The sequence below is a fragment of the Cherax quadricarinatus genome, chromosome 62 (assembly GCF_038502225.1).
Source record: "Cherax quadricarinatus isolate ZL_2023a chromosome 62, ASM3850222v1, whole genome shotgun sequence".
Classification (NCBI taxonomy): Eukaryota; Metazoa; Arthropoda; class Malacostraca; order Decapoda; family Parastacidae; genus Cherax; species Cherax quadricarinatus.
The window spans coordinates 4,816,884-4,838,376 of NC_091353.1; the positions used below are offsets into that span (position 1 = coordinate 4,816,884).

The window sequence follows — 21,493 nt, forward strand, 5'->3', positions numbered from 1 at the left end:
GTATCCACGGTAGGTCTTGGAATGTATCCCCCACGGATATGGGAGGACTACTGTATAAGATAAGATAAGATAAGATAAGATTTCGTTCGGATTTTTAACCCCGGAGGGTTAGCCACCCAGGATAACCCAAGAAAGTCAGTGCGTCATCGAGGACTGTCTAACTTATTTCCATTGGGGTCCTTAATCTTGTCCCCCAGGATGCGACCCACACCAGTCGACTAACACCCAGGTACTTATTTGCTGCTAGGTGAACAGGACAACAGGTGTAAGGAAACGTGTCGGAATGTTTCCACCCGCCGGGAATCGAACCCGGGCCCTCCGTGTGTGAAGCGGGAACTTTAGCCACCAGGCCACCGGAAAAGAAGTGAGTTTGAACTTACATAGCAAATGTTTTGTATTTCCACAAGGTTAAGAAACTAAACAAAACTAAACACTTTTTTGAGCTTATTGTGGTTAACCATCTTTTCCAACAGAGCAGTTGTTGTATATGTAATAGATATTCAAAACTTGCATTATCTTGTATAATATTCCTCATGTAAGTTTTATTATGCAAATAATTTTAGCTAGACATCTTACAAGCCATGGAAGAGCTAACTGTCATACTGCTGTATTTCTCAGAAAATTAAATCTATGCAATTAATATACAAATTAGACTTTCCCATAAATTCACTCAATTGTTTTTCTCTGTGGGACTCTGATGGTTGTTTGGTCAATTAGGCGTAAAGCTTAACGATACACAAGGCCATTAAAGCTGCTTGTCACTTGTTCACTACCAGTCCAGACCAGAATATGTACTTTAATTCCTAAAATAGTCATTAAACTCTCAATGTATATACACCAGGAGACATACACCTCTCACTGTGTATGCCTATACTAGACTAGACTGACTCTCGGGTTAAGACCCATGAGGGTGAGTGGGAAGTGAGGCTAGGAGAATAGTAGGGGAGAGGAAAGATTATAGTGAAAATAGCCGAGGCTAGACAGCAATATTGATCTCAGTGGTTAATGACAGGTCGGGCTCGGCAGGACAGGGTCAAACAGCATGTTGCCCACCAAAATGACAGTATACCTGCAGGATGTTTTGGGGACCAACGTCCCCATGCCCAGTTTATGATCAGGCCTCGTGGTGGATCAGGACCTAATCAACCAGGCTGTTACTACTGGCAACACGAAACCATCATACCAACCACAGCCCGGCTGGTCACACACAGACGCACATCCAGGTATATTCCCTGGCTATGGTAGCAGTGATGGTGTTGGCAGAGGAGACAACCAGGACACCATTCCAGGCCCCACACCTGCTAAGGGCAAGATGCCTCCACATTTACCCCTCACTACTGTGTGTACTGGTGACCCTCTGATACGTAGTAAATTCTGTCAATAAAAATAATGAACAATGCTGGAGCTAGACATTAGTCTAAAAACATCAAATGCTTGGCATAACCACGGGCTTTCTGCAGGCACAACCAAATGTCGTCCATATTCTGTACAGACATTATATCGTGTAGAAATAAATCTGACTTTGACAAATGCATTCAATAATGACAAAATTCATACTTTCCATACATAAATTGACCTTCAAAATAATTTCACAATATAAATCATGACTTAAACTAACTGTACAGGAAAAACTCTCAGTCAGAACTCTCTTGCTATAGAATAATGTAATATTTTAAGAGTTATATATTTACATGGAAATTTAAGGCTGGTGAAATATAAATAAATACATAATACATAGCAATAATTTTTGACTTTAAACAATAATAATGAAAGAATTTATGTACAGCAACACTAAATATAATAAAATAAAAGAATGGTAATTAAAACCAGGCAAGTTAAAAAAAAATTCAGTCAGGTCAATATTATTATTATTATTATTATTATTAAAGTCATAGAGTGCCTAGGTGAACAGAAGACAATCAGGTTTGATACAAGGCAGGGGAGGGAAGCCAGGTTAAATACTGTATAATATAGAATATATTTACAAATTCCTGACTGTATGATACAGTGTGAGGTTTGGTACAGTTAAACTTTTATTTAGGCTTTGGGTATAAAACAGTCAAATTATTTTACAGTGGTCTTGATGGCAAACGGATTATCTGGATACATAAAATGTGCAGTGATGTAGAAATAACCTATGATAACCTGTTACAGTCACTGATTTATTTCCATTCTTAGCTAATTCTTGACTGCATAAATAACTCATTGTGATCATAACCAGATACAAATGTGTAATAAATGGTTCATTACCACTGTAACTTGTTCAGCTATCAAAACTTTGTGGCCCAGTTCCTGGACCCATTATGTGGCTCTAATGTCGAGGTACAGTCCCTGGGCCCATTATGTGGCTCTAATGTCAAGGTGCAGTTCCTGGACCCATTATGTGGCTCTAATGTCGAGGTACAGTCCCTGGGCCCATTATGTGGCTCTAATGTCAAGGTACAGTCCCTGGACCCATTATGTGGCTCTAATGTCAAGGTGCAGTCCCTGGACCCATTATGTGGCTCTGTAATGTTGAGTACAATCCCTGTGATTCATTATGTGGCTCTGTAATGTTGATATACAGTCCCTGTGATCCATTATGTGGCTTTGTAATGTTGATGTACAGTCCCTGGACCCATTATGTGGCTCTGTAATGTTGAGGTACAATCCCTGGACCCATTATATGCCTCTGTAATGTTGAGATACAGTCCCTGAACCCATTATGTGGCTCTAATGTTGAGGTACAGTCCATGGACCCATTATGTGGCTCTGTAATGTTGAGTACAGTCCCTGTGATCCATTATGTGGCTTTGTAATGTTGATGTACAGTCCCTGGACCCATTATGTGGCTCTGTAATGTTGAGGTACAATCCCTGGACCCATTATATGCCTCTGTAATGTTGAGATACAGTCCCTGAACCCATTATGTGGCTCTAATGTTGAGGTACAGTCCATGGACCCATTATGTGGCTCTGTAATGTTGAGTACAGTCCCTGTGATCCATTATGTGGCTTTGTAATGTTGGTGTACAGTCCCTGGACCCATTATGTGGCTCTGTAATGTTGAGGTACAATCCCTGGACCCATTATATGCCTCTGTAATATTGAGATACAGTCCCTGAACCCATTATGTGGCTCTGTAATGTTGAGTACACTCCCTGGATCCATTATGTGGGTTTGTAATGTTGAGGTCCAGTCCCTGAACCTATTATGTGCCTCTGTAATGTTAAGGTACAGTCCCTGGACCCATTATGTGCTTCTGTAATCTTTTGACTACCTCCCACATTATGCATATGGGGAGCATAATAAAGATATTAACCTAACTTAACTTCTGTGTTTATTATGTATTCATTACAAACAATACCAAAATACACATGTACGTATATGATTATACATGCTTTTGATCATACATATGCCTACTGTATGCATGTTTCACCAAAAATATCATCAGAGGTGCCTGAAGTGCACAGCCTGCTAGTGGCTTTCATTTCTGCCTAACACTATTATCTTACATGAACTACATTATCTGTTTACTACGGAAAAGAAATAGATTATTTGTATTTTGTATTTGTAGGTAGGACCACAATACATCAATTTACTGCTTTCATAATACCACAGGCAAAAATTAATATATGGTTTTCAATCAAAAACTACATAAATTTTGCTTTTCCGTAAAATTTAAACGATATAAATTTGGTAAATAATGTTTGTTGCTTTTATAGGAAATCAAAATTTATTTTAAAAAAGAAAAAGATTGTCTTTGCAGGTCAGTTTGCTTGCTTTAAAGACTGCCTGTGCATACTGACGTCAAGATCATTTTACTCCCTAAAACAGGGATTACTCTATACTTTAGTTGTATACACAGATATATACACACCTTATTACTGTCTTTGGTTATGTAGGTCACTGGGTTTAAAGCCTATCTACTGCATGAAGGCCATTAAGGCTGCGGTTAACCTGTGCACGTCTAATCAAGAATTTGTTAATCCTTAAAAAAGGGATTAATATAAGCTCAGGTATATTCAGGTGTTTATCTCTCAGTATAGAGATGCACAACTGGGTATATACATTGATACATACCCACCAGTGTATATTGATATATACTCATCAGTTTATATATACTGACACATATCTATCAGTGCATATACACTAGGGGATATACACCTTTGGAAGTATTAACAGAGATATACAATTGTGTATATACAGATACACATCCGTTAGTATATATACACTAGGAGATACCCTTTAGATATATACACGTATGCAAATCACTCACATATACGTCTATGTACTATACATAAATCCACAGCTATCGTATATACACCTGTAAGTAAACAACATCTCAGAAAACTAATTATATATCAAAATTCTTATTTTCTTAAATTCTCGTATTTCAAAAACTCGGTACAATATATTTACAGAACTGTATACACAACTGTACATAAAATATCCACAATAATTACTGTTTTGTAAGGGTATAAAAATATAAAATAGAATTTTATGTCTATCTGGGAATCCTAATTCATTTTGCAAGCACGTTTGATGTGTGTCAACCAGGGCTAGTTTAGTGCTATACTATGACTGTTATAATCATGCCCATAACTGGGCATGATCACTGAGGTCCAGGGTTCAATCCCCGGTATGGGTGGAAACATTACGACGTGTTTCCTTAAGACACGATGTTGTCCATGTTACCAAGCAGTAAGAAGATACTTGGGTGTTAGTCACCTTACACCTGCTGTCCATGTTCACCTAGTAGTAAGTAGTAGTAGTACTTGGATGTTAGCCAACTGGTGTGGGTTGCATCCTGGGACAATATTGACCTAAATTGCCCAAAATGCTCTGCATAACAAAGGGCTTTCTATATAGTAGTATGTCATTGATGTCAGCTAGACCTGTACAAGTTGTATCGTACTTGTAGAAATAAAGATTATTATTATTATTATTATTATTATTATGTGCCTCTGTAATCTTTTGACTACCGTCTACAGCATGGGTATAGGGTGAATAACAGAGATATTAAACTAACAGAGAGAGCAGAGAGGCTTCAAGATAGTTAAAGTTAGCATGAATATGGAATGGATTGGGATAATTCTAAGACTCAAGTGCTAAGGTTAATATATACATTAATACTGTGAGTATCGTAGTATAGAGGTGGTGCTGTTTCACTCTGGTAGCTGATATATGATGGTAGTCAAGACCTGTACTTAAGCAGTGTTACCCGACACTGGGCCTTTTCAGGTACATAGCAGACCTGAAAAACATCATTGGCTTTTTCCACAGGGAATGGCATCATTTATTTAGGTGTAATGTGCTTGTGGTATGAGTAGAATTTTTGCAGTGTGCACTGCAGGAGGCCTACTGGCCCTTGTTCCTGCCCAAAATGAACATGCATGTACCTTGTACATGTAGAAATAAATATTATTATTATTATTATTATTATTATTATTATTATTATTATTATTATTATTATTATTATAAGTGGATGACACCTGAACAAGTGGTGTCACTCCCGGTGGACTAAGCTGTTGTTTCCCACATCGACTTGAAAATCCCAATGTTGGAATGCGATGCTATTACATATTTGTTATCATTGGTAGTTTATCACTGCCAATCCTGGCTGAAGATGAGGTTATAATAAACAGTTTGACATTATTAGGCAGTGATATTTTGTCATGATATATATAAAAAATATCTAGTATATATACATATATCTCAGTGATGTGTTCATTAGTACACTGTACCTACTAGTGTCCATTATCAAATATATAGAACAATGAGGAAAAAATTATGCTTTACATACTTGCACCACTCACAACGAAAGCAAAAGACTCGGCAGACGATGCAACATCCCCTCTATGAAAAGCAGGGGTGTCACTAGCACGTTAAGAGACAATACAATAAGTGTCAGGGGTCCGAGACTGTTCAGCTGCCTCCCAGCATACACAAGGGGGATTACCAATAGACCCCTGGCTGTCTTCAAGCTGGCACTGGACAAGCACCTAAAGTCGGTACCTGACCAGCTGGGCTGTGGCTCGTATGTTGGATTGCGTGCAGCCAGTAGTAACAGCCTGGTTGATCAGGCTCTGATCCACCAGGAGGCCTGGTCACAGACCGGACCGCGGGGGTGTTGACCCCCGGAACTCTCTCCAGGTAAACATATAATATACATATATATCACCCTTATGGGTTTAGTACTTAGTTATGTTTATAATAATAATAATAATAATAATACAGCTTATACAGAGCCTCTAAGGCAGGTGGTCTGGTATTCACTCTGGCAACTCCCACATCACATATATTGAAACAAAGAAAATCTAGCATAGGCCAGTAGACTTCTTGCAGTGCAACTGCTCAGCTTATTTAAACATTAAGTGGCCCATTCTAGGCAGGTCTTACTCAAATCCAAGCCTTGTCATACATTTGCTCAGCCTATCTTTAAAGTTATAGCGGATCACCTGCCTTGGAGGCTCTATGTAAGTTAAAGTTCTTCCACATTGTTCTATGTACGTACTTAATAATGGGCACTCACAGGTACAACATATCAATAAACACATTACTTCAGTGTCTATCACTTTTCTTGTTTTACATCTTTGTTTGATATGAAAATATTTCCTGATGTAGTTCTATGATAACTGACAGAGTAGAGTTTTCAGTCATATGACAGATCTTTCACTGGCTTACTGGTCCAACTATTGAAAGTGATGGTAAGTTTTCCACCCCACTGAAGGGTCACCACACTGTAGTCTTGAGAGCTACTATGTCAATGCATTGGCAAATGGTGGAAGATGCTACAGACTGCCAGCATGTTGCAAGGGTGATGACACATCTTTGGGAAATGGTGGACGATACTACAGACTGCCTGTGTCACTAACAATTGTCTATTGTATGTTGCAAGGTTATTGATGCATCTTTGGGAAGTGGTGGGAGAGGACGCAGACTGCCTGTATCACTAGCAATACTCCCTTGTCTGCTGCGGGGTCGTGGACATATCTCCTCTTCACTAGTCAGCCGGTTGAATTTTCGAATGAGATCCTTGGCAACATAGGATCCCGGAGGACCCTCACTAACATAGCTGATATCCGTTGGGGGATCACTGATGCTGGTGGTGCTGCTGGTGCTGGAGCTTAGAGGTGAGTGTGGTGGTGTGGGTGGCACTGGTGAACAAGCATTAATGCCCTTGGGCTTCTCGGAATCATTCGTGGCATCTATACGCCGACGTTTTTTACTCTTATCCACACGGGCATACATGGCTAGGATCTCAGGAGGCACATCTGGCATCGGGGCATCACTTTCCAGGTTTTGTAGGATATCGGGGACATTTTCTTCACTGTCAGTGGGAATGGAAGACTGCATTCCTATTCTGGGTGGTGGAGGCTTTGGCTTGAGGGTCTCATAGCCGTGGTGAGGCCCTGATTCCTTCACTGTCTCATAGCCATGATCCGGAGAGTCTTGGACCGTCTCATAATTGGGATCTTTATCCTTGAGTGTTTCATAATCATGATCCTTCTCCTTGACTACTTCATATCCTGCATCATGGCTCTTATTTTCCTTCACAGACTCATAGCCAATGCTGTCCTTGTCACCTACTTCTCTCACACTTCCAGATTCACTTCCAAATTCTGAAATGACAGACTTCTTGCGTAGCGTTTCATAGCTATGTTCAGAGCGTGACCTGACACGTTCATATGGAGGTTCCTGGCCGTTTATGTGAGCGTAGTTCGGATCGTCGTCAAACTCTGACTCTGTGATTGAGGTCACTTGGTCATCTGGTCGTAAAGGTAAGTTCGCCAAGATATTCTGCTGATACAATGTTGATCTTACACCTGGTTCCACTGGTACAACACTGCCTACAATGGGACCATCAGTGACAGCTACGACACTGCTGCTACTGACAGCTGCTGACACATCATGGTGTCGGGGACCCACCATAACACCGTACAGCGTAGAGTCCTTAGTAGGAGTCGATCTAACCAGTGAACGGAGAGAACCAGGGCTAGAAATTAGGTGTCGTCTAGCCAGTAGGGTCCCGACTACCAGCATCGCAGCTGTCAGGAGGCCTGCTACAACTGCCAGGGCCACAACCAGACCCTGGGTCCCCTGAGATTCTGCAGGGGTATGAGGTAGGTCGTATGTAAGAGCACGACCCTCGCCTCGTCTCACACCTGCTATAGGGGACAGTGGCATCTCAATCTCCACACATGTCACATTGATCAAACGCCAGACACCCGTGTCCATACATGTTGTCACCGTGTCACCCGTATCTGAAAAAATATAAACAGAATAACAGTTCAAAACATATTTCTCTCTAATAATAGGAATGTCTTAATTTATATTATTATTACTGCTTCTCCTCACTTAATGATGGGGTTCTGTTTCTAAGAGCAGGTCAGTAAACGTTATTTATACATTATTTAGGTTTGCATACTGGCTGGAGACCTGGTCTTAAGTTCGAGTGGTCGGTATATTAGTACATTACTAAGTGAGGAGAGGCTGTATGATCATAACTAAGAGCTAAATCACCTCTGTGGAGCCTGTAACCATCACTGCAGGTGTAGACAGCAATACCATTCCAGCTTGTGGAGCCGTTGATGAGTGTGTGTCTAGCATGTGGGAAGACTGGAGGAGGTCCACATGTCACTCCTGCAACACCACACGTTGAGTTAAGTTCTAGGTCAACCTATGGATTGGCTGAGAGCACGTATAGTTTCCTTATATAAGGGGTAAAGGGGATAAGGGAGTGTAAGATTTTTTTTTAACACAATGGCCATTTCCCACCATGGCAGGGTGACCCAGAAAAAGAAGAAACACTTTCATCATCGCTCACTCCATCCACTGTCTTGCCAGAGGTGTGCTGATACTGTAGTTCAAAAATTGCAATATATCTCCACCCCTCCTTCAGAGTGTAAATTTATTCAAGTTTACACAAATACAGTTACACAGATTATCATACATAGCAGCATGTGTGTAGAGAACCGAGGTTAACCCAAAAAAGTCAGACAAAGTGACTTATTTCCATTGGGATCCTTTGTAGACAATGGACCTCTCACCTCCAGGATTCTAGGATCTCCACTCCTCTTTCAGAGTATAGGCACTGTACTTCCCACCTCCAGGATCCCCACCCCTCCTTCAGAGTGTACTTCTTACATCCAGGATTCCCACCCATCCTTCAATCTTAAAATAATGAATCCTAACTAGTCACAAGTTGGCCTGTGATACTCCAATACTGAAACTATGTACTGTGCCAAAACAAAAGCATTCACATTGCTAAACTCACAAACTAGTATTTAGTCACTTAGCCATAATACCAATTTACCTCATAATTTGTAATATTTTAAATTTAAGAATTAAACTAAGTCTGCCCGAAATGCCTAGCCATGCTAGGTGTTCTAGTGCTAGTGGTACACTCTGTAATTATTATTTTACTACATGTAAACCACACAATAACCAAATTCTGTAAACTCAGCATTGTAATCCTTATAGAGAATAAACTTTGAATGAATGAATGAAAGTGTACTTCCCACCTCCAACATTCCCACCCATCCTTCAGAGTGTACTTCCCACTTCCAGGATCCCCACCCATCCTTCAGAGTGTACTTCCCACCTCCAGGATTCCCACCCATCCTTCAGAGTGTACTTCCCACCTCCAGGATTCCCACCCATCCTTCAGAGTGTATTTCACACCTCCAAGATCCCTGCCCATCCTTCAGAGTGCATTTTCCACCTCCAGGATTCCCACCCCTCCTTCAGAGTGTACTTCCCACTTCCAGGACTCAAGTCCGGCTATCCAGTTTCTCTGAAGAATTTTAGGGGAATATTATTACATCAGAGTCATGGAAGGAGGAACCATAAACCCACAGGGGTCATACGGAGCCTGGGGGAATTGACGATATTCAAGAATCAAAAGACACGTCTAATTCTGTATATCAAGAGCCCCTTTCTAGTATCAAGGAACCTTCATATTATGACAATACATGTATATATATATATATATCTCCATGGGGAAGTGGAACAGAATTCTTCCTCCGTAAGTCATGTGTGTCGTAAGAGGCGACTAAAATGCCGGGAGCAAGGGGCTAGTAACCCCTTCTCCTGTATATATTACTAAATTTGAAAGGGGAAACTTTCATTTTTCCTTTTGGGCCACCCCGCCTCGGTGGGATATGGCCGGTTTGTTGAAAGAAAGAAAATATATATATATATATATATATATATATATATATATATATATATATATATATATATATATATATATATATATATATATATCCTAGGTAGTAGGTTGGTAGACAGCAACCGCCCAGGGAGGTACTACCGTCCTGCCAAGTGAGTGTAAAACGAAAGCCTGTAATTGTTTTACATGATGGTAGGATTGCTGGTGTCCTTTTTTCTGTCTCATGAACATGCAAGTTTTCAGGTACGTCTTGCTACTTCTACTTACACTTAGGTCCCACTACACATACATGTACAAGCACATATATACACACCCCTCTGGGTTTTCTTCTATTTTCTTTCTAGTTCTTATTCTTGTTTATTTCCTCTTATCTCCATGGGGAAGTGGAACAGAATTCTTCCTCCGTAAGCCATGCGTGTTGTAAGAGGCGACTAAAATGCCGGGAGCAAGGGGCTAGTAACCTCTTCTCCTGTATATATTACTAAATGTAAAAGGAGAAACTTTCGTTTTTCCTTTTGGGCCACCCCGCCTCGGTGGGATACGGCCGGTGTGTTGAAAGAAATATATATATATATATACATATATAGGTAGTAGGTTGGTAGACAGCAACTGCCCAGGGAGGTACTACCGTCCTGCCAAGTGAGTGTAAAACGAAAGCCTGTAATTGTTTTACACGATGGTAGGATTGCTGGTGTCCATTTTTCTGTCTCATAAACATGCAAGGTTTCAGGTACATCTTGCTACTTCTACTTACACTTAGGTCACACTACATATACTTGTACAAACATATATATACACACCCCTCTGGGTTTTCTTCTATTTTCTTTCTAGTTCTTGTCCTTGTTTATTTCCTCTTACCTCCATGGGGAAGTGGAACAGAATTCTTCCTCCGTAAGCTATGCGTGTTGTAAGAGGCGAGTAAAATGCCAGGAGCAAGGAGCTGGTAACCCCTTCTCCTGTATATATTACTAAATGTAAAAGGAGAAACTTTCGTTTTTCCTTTTGGGCCACCCTGCATCGGTGGGATACGGCCAGTGTGTTTAAAGAAAGATTATATATATATATATATATATATATATATATATATATATATATATATATATATATATATATATATATATATATATATATATATATATATATATATATATATATATATTATATATACTATATGTATGTATATACAGTGGACCCTCGACCAACGATATTAATCCGTTCCTGAGAGCTCATCGTTAGTCGAGTTAATTTTCCCCATAACAAATAATGGAAATCAAATTAATCCGTTCCTGACACTCCAAAGTATTGAAAAAAAAAAAATTTTACCACATGAAATATTAATTTTAATACACACAAACTGAAGAAGACATGTACAATTACATGACACTTACCTTTATTGAAGATCTGGTGATGATTGATAGGATGGGAGGAGGGGAGAGTGTGGATGGTGTTAGTGTTTAGAAGGGGAATCCCTTTCCATTAGGACTTGAGGTGTCAAGTCCTTTTCCGGGGTTACTTCCCTTCTTCTTTTAATGCCACTAGGACCAGCTTGAGAGACAATGGACCTCTGTCGCACAACATATCTGTCCATAGAGGCCTGTACCTCCCGTTCCTTTATGACATTCCTAAAGTGTTTCACAACATTGTCAGTGTAATAGTCACCAGCACGGCTTGCAATAGCTGTGTGAGGGTGATTTTCATCAAAAAAGGTTTGCACTTTAAGCCACATTGCATACATTTCCTTAATTTTTGAAGTAGACAACTTCTTCAATTTCTCTATCCCCTCCTCCAGAGCAGTTTCCTCAGGTCTGGCCTCTTGCTGTTGAAGATGATCTTGCAGCTCATCAGTGGTTAGTTCTTCATTGCCCTCCTCCACCAACTCTTCCACATCCTCCCCACTAACCTCCAACCCCAAGGACTTCCCCAATGCCACAATTGATTCCACAACTGGCATAGGCTTCTCAGGTTTAGCCTCAAATCCTTCAAAATCCATTTTGTCTACACATTCTGGCCACAGTTTCTTCCAAGCAGAATTCAAGGTCCTCTTAGTCACTTCCTCCCAAGCCTTACCTATAATGTTTACACAACTGAGGATGCTAAAGTGATCTCTCCAAAACTCTCTTTGAGTCAATTGAGTTTCTGAGGTCACTACAAAGTACCTTTCAAACATAGCTTTTGTGTAGAGTTTTTTGAAGTTTGCAATGACCTGCTGGTCCATGGGCTGCAGGAGAGGAGTGGTATTAGGAGGCAAAAACTTGACCTTGATGAAGCTCATGTCCCCAGAAAGTCGCTCTGCCAAGTCTGAAGGATGACCAGGAGCACTGTCTAATACCAGGAGGCACTTAAGGTCCAATTTATTTTCCAGGAGGTAATTTTTCACAGTGGGGGCAAATGCATGGTGTAACCATGCACACACAAATTAGCCTTGAGGACATTGTTTTTCCCAAACACTCTGGGAGTTTCAGAGTGATACACCAATAAAGGCTTCACTTTGCAATCACTACTAGCATTAGCACACTTCAACAGAGTAAGCCTGTCTTTCATAGGCTTATGTCCTGGGAGTGCCTTTTCCTCCTGAGTAATGTAGGTCCTGCTTGGCATTTTCTTCCAAAACAGGCCTGTTTCATCACAATTAAACACTTGTTCAGGTTTCAATTCTTCACTGTCTATGTACTCCTTGAATTCCTGCACATATTTTTCAGCTGCTTTTTGGTCTGAACTGGCAGCCTCACCATATCACACTATGTACTGAACTGGCAGCCTCACCTTATCACACTATGTATGCCACTACAATTCTTAAATCTCTCAAACCAACCTTTGCTGGCCTTAAATTCACTCACATCACCACTAGTTGCAGGCATTTTTCTAATTAAATCATCATGCAACTTCCTAGCCTTTTCACATATGATCGCTTGAGAGATGCTATCTCCTGCTATCTGTTTTTCGTTTATCCACACCAATAACAGTCTCTCAACATTTTCTATCACTTGCGATCTCAGTTTCGAAAACATAGTTGCACCTTTGGCAAGAACAGCTTCCTTGATTGCCGTTTTCTTGGCCACAATAGTAGCGATGGTTGATTGGGGTTTTGTGTACAACCTGGCCAGCTCAGAGACATGCACTCCACTTTCACACTTAGCAATGATCTCTTTCTTCATATCCATAGTAATTCTCACCCTTTTTGCTGTAGGGTTGGCACTAGAGCTTTCTTGGGGCCCAAGGTGACTTATTTTGCAGGTGCAATCACTAAAAACGCTGTGATAATATGAAATGTTCCGATTGTATGTTTGGATGCAACCGCGGTGGCTGGCTGGCTTGTAAACACTGGCACCCACGGGACAAGTGAGGCATGCTCAGGCCACATGTGGACACATCTCGAACGGAATGAATCGCATTGGTCGAGTTTTTTAGCGTTAGTCGAGGCAAAATTTTTGCGTTAAAATGTATCACCAGTTGGATTTAACGTTATACGATGCCATCATTGGTCGAGGGTCCACTGTATATATATATGTATATATATACTAACAAGTCGGCCGTCTCCCACCAAGGCAAGGTGACCCAAAAAGAAAGAAAATCCCCAAAAAGAAAATACTTTCATCATCATTCAACACTTTCACCTCACACATAATCACTGTGTTTGCAGAGGTGCTCAGAACACAACAGTTTAGAAGTACAGTGGACCCCCGGTTAACGATTTTAATCCGTGCAAGAGGGCTCATCGTTATGCGAAATAATCGTTATGCGAATGAATTTTCCCCATAAGAAATAATGGAAATCAAATTAATCCGTGCAAGACGCCCAAAAGTATGAAAAAAAATTTTTTTTACCACATGAAATGTTAATTTTAATACACACAAACTGAAAAAGGCATGCACAATTAAATGACACTTACTTTTATTGAAGATCTGGTGATGATTGATGGGATGGGAGGAGGGGAGAGCATTATCTTCTTACTGTTTAGAAGGGGAATCCCCTTCCATTACGACTTGAGGTAGCAAGTCCTTTTCCGGGGTTACTTCCCTTCTTCTTTTAATGCCACTAGGACCAGCTTGAGAGTCACTGGACCTCTGTCGCACAACAAATCTGTCCATAGAGCTCTGTACCTCCCGTTCCTTTACGATTTGTCTAAAATGGGCCACAACATTGTCATTGAAATAGTCACCAGCACGGCTTGCAACAGCTGTGTCAGGGTGATTTTCATCTATAAAGGTTTGCAGTTCAACCCACTGTGCACACATTTCCTTAATCTTTGAAGTAGGCACAATGGATTCCACAACTGGCATAGGCTTCTCAGGGTTAGCCCCAAACCCTTCAAAATCTTTCTTAATTTCCATACTAATTCTCACCCTTTTTACCACAGGGTTGGCACTAGAAGCTTTCTTGGGGCCCATGGTCACTTATTTTCCAGAAACAGCACCGAAAACACTGTAATAATACGAAATATTCCGAGTGTATGCTTGGATGTTACCGCGGAGGCTGGCTGGTAAACAATGGGACGGCCGGCACATGTGAGGCTGGCTGAGGGCACATTGGACGCGTCTCGGACGAAAATCGGTAAGCGGGTTTTTAATCGGTATGCGCGGCAAAAATTTTGCGATAAAAGTAATCGGTATGCGGAAAAATCGCTATGTGATGCCATCGTTATGCGGGGGTCCACTGTATATACATATAAAGATACACAACACAGCCCTCAAAACTGCCAATATCACAAACTCCGCCTTTAGAGTGCAGGCATTGTACTTCTCATTTCCAGGACTCAAGTCCAGCTATATAAAAATAACCAGTTTCCCTGAATCCCTTCACTAAATATTGCCCTGCTCACACTCCAACAGATTGTCAGGTCTCAAATGCCATTCGTCTCCATTCACTCCTATCTAACAAGCTCATGCATGCTTGCTGGAAGTTCAAGCCCCTCCCCCACAAAACCTCCTTTAGCCCCTCCCTCCAACCCTTTCGAGGACGACCCCTACCCCGCCTTCCTTCTCCTACAGATTTATACACTCTCCAAGTCATTCTACTTTGATCCATTCTCTCTAAATGACCAAACCACCTCAACAACCCCTCTTCAGCCCTCTGACTAATACTTTTATTAACTCCACACCTCCTAATTTCCACACCCCTAATTCTCTGCATAATATTTACACCACACATTGCCCTTAGACAGGACATCTCCACTGCCTCCAACCACCTCCTTGCTGCAGCATTTACAACCCAAGCTTCACACCCATATAAGAGTGTTGGTACTACTCTACTTTCATACATTCCCTTCTTTGCCTCCATAGATAACGTTTTTTTATATACGTATATGAAAATTTACATGAGTTTATATGACTATTTTGCATCAAAATTATGACTGTTGAGTTAATATTAAGGTAACTTAGACCAGTCCAGGAGGTAAAATGCTCTTGATCCAAGGAACTAAAGCCACCCTCCCCTTCCTCGGATCACCCCTGATTACCTACCGATCCCCAGACACTGTAATAATAGTAATACTGTAATAATAATAATAAAAATCTTTATTTCTACAAGTACATGTATATGTACAGGTATACAGATCATAGCTGACACCAATGACATGAGCCCTGCGGGTTTAGCACTTCTCTAACACTGTGGTACCTTGGCAGACTGGAGACTGGTTGGTCCAGTGGCCAGTGTGGTCACAGGTGCGGCTGGTGTTGCCCAGTAGGATGTACCCAGGGTTACAGATGTATGTGGCCACCGTACCCAGGCCATATACTCCCCGGAAGTTGGCCACCTCGAAGAACCCATGTGGTACGTGGTCTGGTGGTGGGCACTGTGACTCTGAGGGAGGTCAGCGAGAGGTCAGTGAGAGGTGAGGGAAAGGTCAGTGCTAGGTCAGTGAGAGGTGAGGGAAAGGTCAGTGAGACCTCAGTGCTAGGTCTGTGAAAGGTCAGTGCAAGGCCAGTGTGAGGTCAATGAGAGGTCAGTGCAAGGTGGGTGAGAGGTCAGTGGGAGGTCAATGCAAGGTCAGCACATGTCATACAGGTCAAATAGTGAGAAGGAAAGTTTGTGGGTGGTCACTAAGAATAATAATAATAAATAATTTACAATGGATAATAATAATGATACTACTACTACTACTACTACTACTACTACTACTACTACTACTACTACTACTACTACTACTAATAATAATAATAATAATAATAATAATAATAATAATAATAATAATAATAATAATGCTTGATACTAACCTTTGCACATCGGAGGTTGACCTTGCCACTTGCCCTTGGAGGAGCAGGTCAAGACAGGGTCACCCTCCAGTTTAAACCCTGGTCTACACGAGTACTCTGCTCTACCTTCACCTTGCCTCACGACCTCGGCTTCTACAGGAACCTCAGGCTCACCACACGGGATTCTCTCTGCGGGAAGGTAAACTCTGTTAGCTGTCTGTGAGAGGGTATGCTCTGTTAGAAGCTCTCTGTGGGAAGGTGAGCTCTGTTCAAAGCTCTGTGGGAAAGTGAGCTCTGTAGGTTGGTAGACAGCAACCACCCAGGGAGGTACTACCATCTTGCCAAGTGAGTGTAAAATAAAAGCCTGTAATTGTTTTACATGATAGTAGGATTGCTGGTGTCTTTTTTTCTGCCTCATAAACATGCAAGATTTCAGGCACGTCTTGCTACTTCTACTTACACTTAGGAGAGTGGTGGAGCGCCTGGAAAGAAACAAGTGTATAATTGACAACCAGCACGGTTTCAGGGAAGGAAAATCCTGTGTCACAAACCTACTGGAGTTTTATGACAAGGTGACAGAAGTAAGACAAGAGAGAGAGGGGTGGATCGACTGCATTTTTTTGGACTGCAAGAAGGCCTTCAACACAGTTCCTCACAAGAGGTTACTACAAAAGCTAGAGGATCAGGCACACATAACAGGAAAGGCACTGCAATGGATCAGAGAATACCTGACAGGGAGGCAACAACGAGTCATGGTACGTGACGAGGTGTCAGAGTGGGCGCCTGTGACAAGCAGGGTTCCACAGGGGTCAGTCCTAGGACCTGTACTGTTCTTGGTATTTGTGAATGACATAATGGAAGGGATAGACTCAGAAGTGTCCTTGTTTGCAGATGATGTGAAGTTAATGAGAAGAATCAAATCGGATGAGGATCAGGCAGGACTACAAAGAGACCTGGACAGGCTACAAGCCTGGTTCAGCAACTGGCTCCTTGAGTTTAACCCTGCCAAATGCAAAGTCATGAAGATTGGGGAAGGGCATAGAAGACTGCAGACACAATATAGTTTAGATGGACAAAGACTGCAAACCTCGCTCAAGGAAAAAGATCTGGGGACGAGTATAACACTGAGCATATCTCCTGAGGTGCACATCAATCAGATAACTGCTGCAGCATACGGGCGCCTGGCAAACCTATGGATAGCGTTCCGATACCTCAGTAAGGATTCGTTCAAGACTCTGTATACCATTTATGTCAGGCCCATACTGGAGTATGCAGCACCAGTTTGGAATCCACACCTAGTCAAGCACATCAAGAAATTAGAGAAAGTGCAAAGGTTTGCAACAAGACTAGTCCCAGAGCTACGGGGATTGTCCTACGAAGAAAGGTTGAGGGAAATCAGCCTGACGACACTGGAGGACAGGAGGTTCAGGGGAGACATGATAACGACATATAAAATACTGCGCGGAATAGACAAGGTGGACAAAGACGGGATGTTCCAGAGAAGGGACACAGACACAAGAGGTCACAATTGGAAGTTGAAGACTCAGATGATTCTAAGGGATGTTAGGAAGTATTTCTTCAGTCATAGAGTAGTCAGGCCGTGGAATACCCTAGAAAGTGACGTAGTGGAGACACGAACCATACATAGTTTTAAGGCGAGGTATGATAAAGTTCATGGGGCAGGGAGAGAGAGGACCTAGTAGCAATCAGCGAAGAGGCGGGGCCAGGAGCTATAACTCGACCCCTGCAACCACAAATAGGTGAGTACAAATAGGCGAGTACATACATGTACAAGCATATACTATATACACACCCCTCTGGGTTTTCTTCTATTTTCTTTCTAGTTCTTGTTCTTGTTTATTTCCTCTTATCTCCATAGGGAAGTGGAACAGAATTCTTCCTCGGTAAGCCATACGTGTCATAAGAGGCAACTAAAATGCAAGGAGCAAGGGCCTAGTAACCCCTTATCCTGTATACTACATTACTAAAGTTGAAAAGAAAAATTTTTGTTTTTCTTTCTGGGCCACCCTGCTTCGGTGGGATACAGCCGGTTTGTTGAAAGATAAAGGAAGAATATATTTATACGTATATACAGCCTCTCCTCGCTTAACAACAGAGTTCCGTTCATGAGACCACGATGGTGAACAAATTCGTAGCTAAGTGAGAAATATACTATAATGGTAGTGGGCTTGTGTCAACCATCTTTGATATTATTTTAATGTCGCCTTAGCACCATTTATAACATTTCTGGTATATTTTTCAAAGTTTATACAATAGTGTGCTGTATATTGAAATAAACAGAAATGAGGAAATCAGCTCTAACATACATTATTTAGGTAAGCATACTGGTCAGAGAGCTCGTCGTAAGTCCGAATCATCAGTAAACGAGTACGTCGCTAAGTGAGGAGAGGCTGTTTATATACATTATATATATATAAATATATATATATATATATATATATATATATATATATATATATATATATATATATATATATATATATAGTATAGTATATTTATTATAAATTTGTGCACACATACAGAGGTACAAAAAAATACAGATAAGAGCAGTATGCCAAAGCCACTTATACTATGCATAGCATTACGGGCTGGCTTAAAATTAACTTAAGATTAACTAAGCAATGATGAAGTCAGTGATAAAACATTAATGTAAACAGATTACTATAAAGCACAAGTGAGTATTACAAAGACAGGTCATATGAAGGATTCTGTTAGGTAGTGTATTTAAAAAATAATAAAGTTAGATTGGGTTTTAGGTTTAACATTTATGTGATATAATTGTGAGAAACATTTAAGATATACAATTTATAAGGTTCAGTTATTCAGTATTTATTTGGTTTTGGGTGAGTAAGTGATCTTTGAGTAGAGACTTGAACTTATAAACAGGTAGTGTTTCTTTTATATTTACAGGTAATGAATTCCAGATTTTAGGGCCTTTTATGTGCATTGAGTTTTTGCATATTGTGAGATGAACACGAGGAACATCAAAGAGTGATCTGTGTCTTGTGTTATGGTCATGTGTTCTGTTGAGGTTGGCAAGGAGATGTTTGAGGGGAGGGTTAATATCAGAGTTAAGTGTTCTATGTATGTAATAGGTGCAGTAATAAGTATGGATGTTTTGTATGGTGAGTAGGTTTAGTGTATTGAATATTGGTGGAGTGTGCTGCCTGTAGTGAGAATTTGTTATCATTCTAACTGCAGCCTTTTGTTGGGTAATTAGTGCTCTGAGATGGTTAACTGTTGTTGAGCCCCATGCACAAATTCCATAGGTGAGATAGGGGTAAATAAGAGAGTGATATAGGGCCAGGAGGGCTGACTGTGGAACATAGTACCGTATCTTCGATAGTATGCCTACAGTCTTGGAAATTTTCTTAGAAATTTGTTGTATATGTGTATGAAATTTGAGTCTATTATCAAGGTGGATTCCTAAGAATTTTCCCTCTGTTAGCTTTGTGATAGGTGATCCGTTTATCATTATGTTAAGAGGGACATCTGTAGCTCTGTTACCAAACTGAATGAAGTAGGTTTTGTCAATGTTTAGTGTAAGTTTGTTAGTCCTCATCCAGGTAGATATTTTCTGTAATTCGGTATTTACAGTATTGGCTAGTGTGACTGGGCTCGGGTGAGAGAAGACGTATGTAGTGTCATCTGCAAATAGTGTGGGTTTGAGTAATTGCGAAGCATTTGGAAGGTCATTTATGTATAGGAGAAAGAGAAGAGGGCCAAGGACACTTCCCTGTGGGACACCAACTGTAATTGGTTGCGCAGAAGAGTTTGCCCCATTTGCGTACACATATTGGCTTCTGTTGCTGAGGTATGACTTGAGGTAATTGAGGGAGTGCCCTCTTATACCATAGTGTGACAATTTTACGTGGAGCAAGTCATGGTCAACTGTATCAAAAGCTTTACGTAAGTCAATGAAGATCCCCAGTGGGACTTCTTTTTTCTCTATTGCAGTGTATATATGTTCTAACATGTGTATAATAGCATCATTAGTATTTTTATTAGGCCTGAATCCAAATTGGCAGGGGTTGAGTATGTTTTGGGAGATAAGGTAGGAGTAGATTCGTTTATGAATTAGTTTTTCAAAGATTTTTGAGAGAGGGTGTAAGTTGGATATTGGCCTATAGTTATTCAACTCTGTTTGGTCTCCTCCTTTGTGGATCGGGGTGACCCTTGCTATTTTGAGTACTGTAGGGAAGGTGGAGGATTCAATGGATTTGTTAAAGAGTGTTGCAATGATTGGAGATAGCACTTGTGACACTTTTTTATATATAAAGGGTGGTAAGGTACTTAAATCTCCTGCCTTGTTTTTTAGTGCATTGATAATAAGGGAGACTTCGTATGGGTTAGTCGGAGCTAGGAACAGTGTGTTCGGGTAGTTGCCGGTGAGGTAGTTATTTGGTGGGGTATCTGAGCTTGGGATTTTATGGGCAAGGTTTTGTCCTATAGTGGAGAAGAAATCATTGAGTCTGTTTGCTGTTTCTGTTGGTGGGAGTTGGGGTTCATCTGATTTTGCTAATTTTATTTCGCTATTTCGTGATATCTTTTTTGTTCCCAGAATTTCAGATAGTGTTTTCCAGGTCTTTTTTATATCACCTCGTAAGTTGGATAATCTGTTCTCATAATACAATTTTTTTGCCCTTCTTATCAGGCTGGTTAGGATTGACGAGTAACGTTTTGTTTGGTCTCTGGTTATGTGACCCATTCTGTACTGTTTTTCATATTGGTGTTTTGTATTTATGGATTTGAGAATGCTGGGTGTTAGCCAGGGACTGTTCAGTCTCTTTGCTGTCATCTGTTTAGTTTTTTTAGGGCAGTGCTTGTTATAGAGGTATTGGGTCTTTTTTAGAAAATTATTAATACATTCGTCAATATCTGTATAGATTTCTAGCTCAGTGTGCCAATCAATGTTTGCTAATGCTGTTGCGAAGTTATTAATGGCTGCCTCATTGTGAAGTCTGAAGGTGACTTTAGTAGTGTCTTGGGGTAGTTTACCAAGAGTTGTTATGAGGAAAGTAGGGTAGTGGTCTGTGGTATTATCTGTAATTATGCCTGATTTTAAAGGGGATATGGTGTTGGTCCAGATGTGGTCAAGTAGGGAAACACTAGTCTCTGTAACTCTT

General features: G+C 40.8%; 1 protein-coding gene across 1 annotated transcript in view; it reads right to left on the reverse strand.

Moving 5' to 3' along the window:
• Positions 1 to 1,851: 1,851 nt before the first annotated feature.
• Positions 1,852 to 21,493, reverse strand: part of LOC128687311 (uncharacterized) — a gene marked incomplete in the record, with an annotated part of 219,822 nt that continues 200,180 nt past the window's right edge. The window contains 4 exon segments of the mRNA XM_070098341.1: positions 1,852 to 8,245; positions 8,505 to 8,624; positions 15,769 to 15,954; positions 16,368 to 16,535. Coding sequence (XP_069954442.1) covers positions 6,852 to 8,245; positions 8,505 to 8,624; positions 15,769 to 15,954; positions 16,368 to 16,535 — 1,868 coding nt within the window.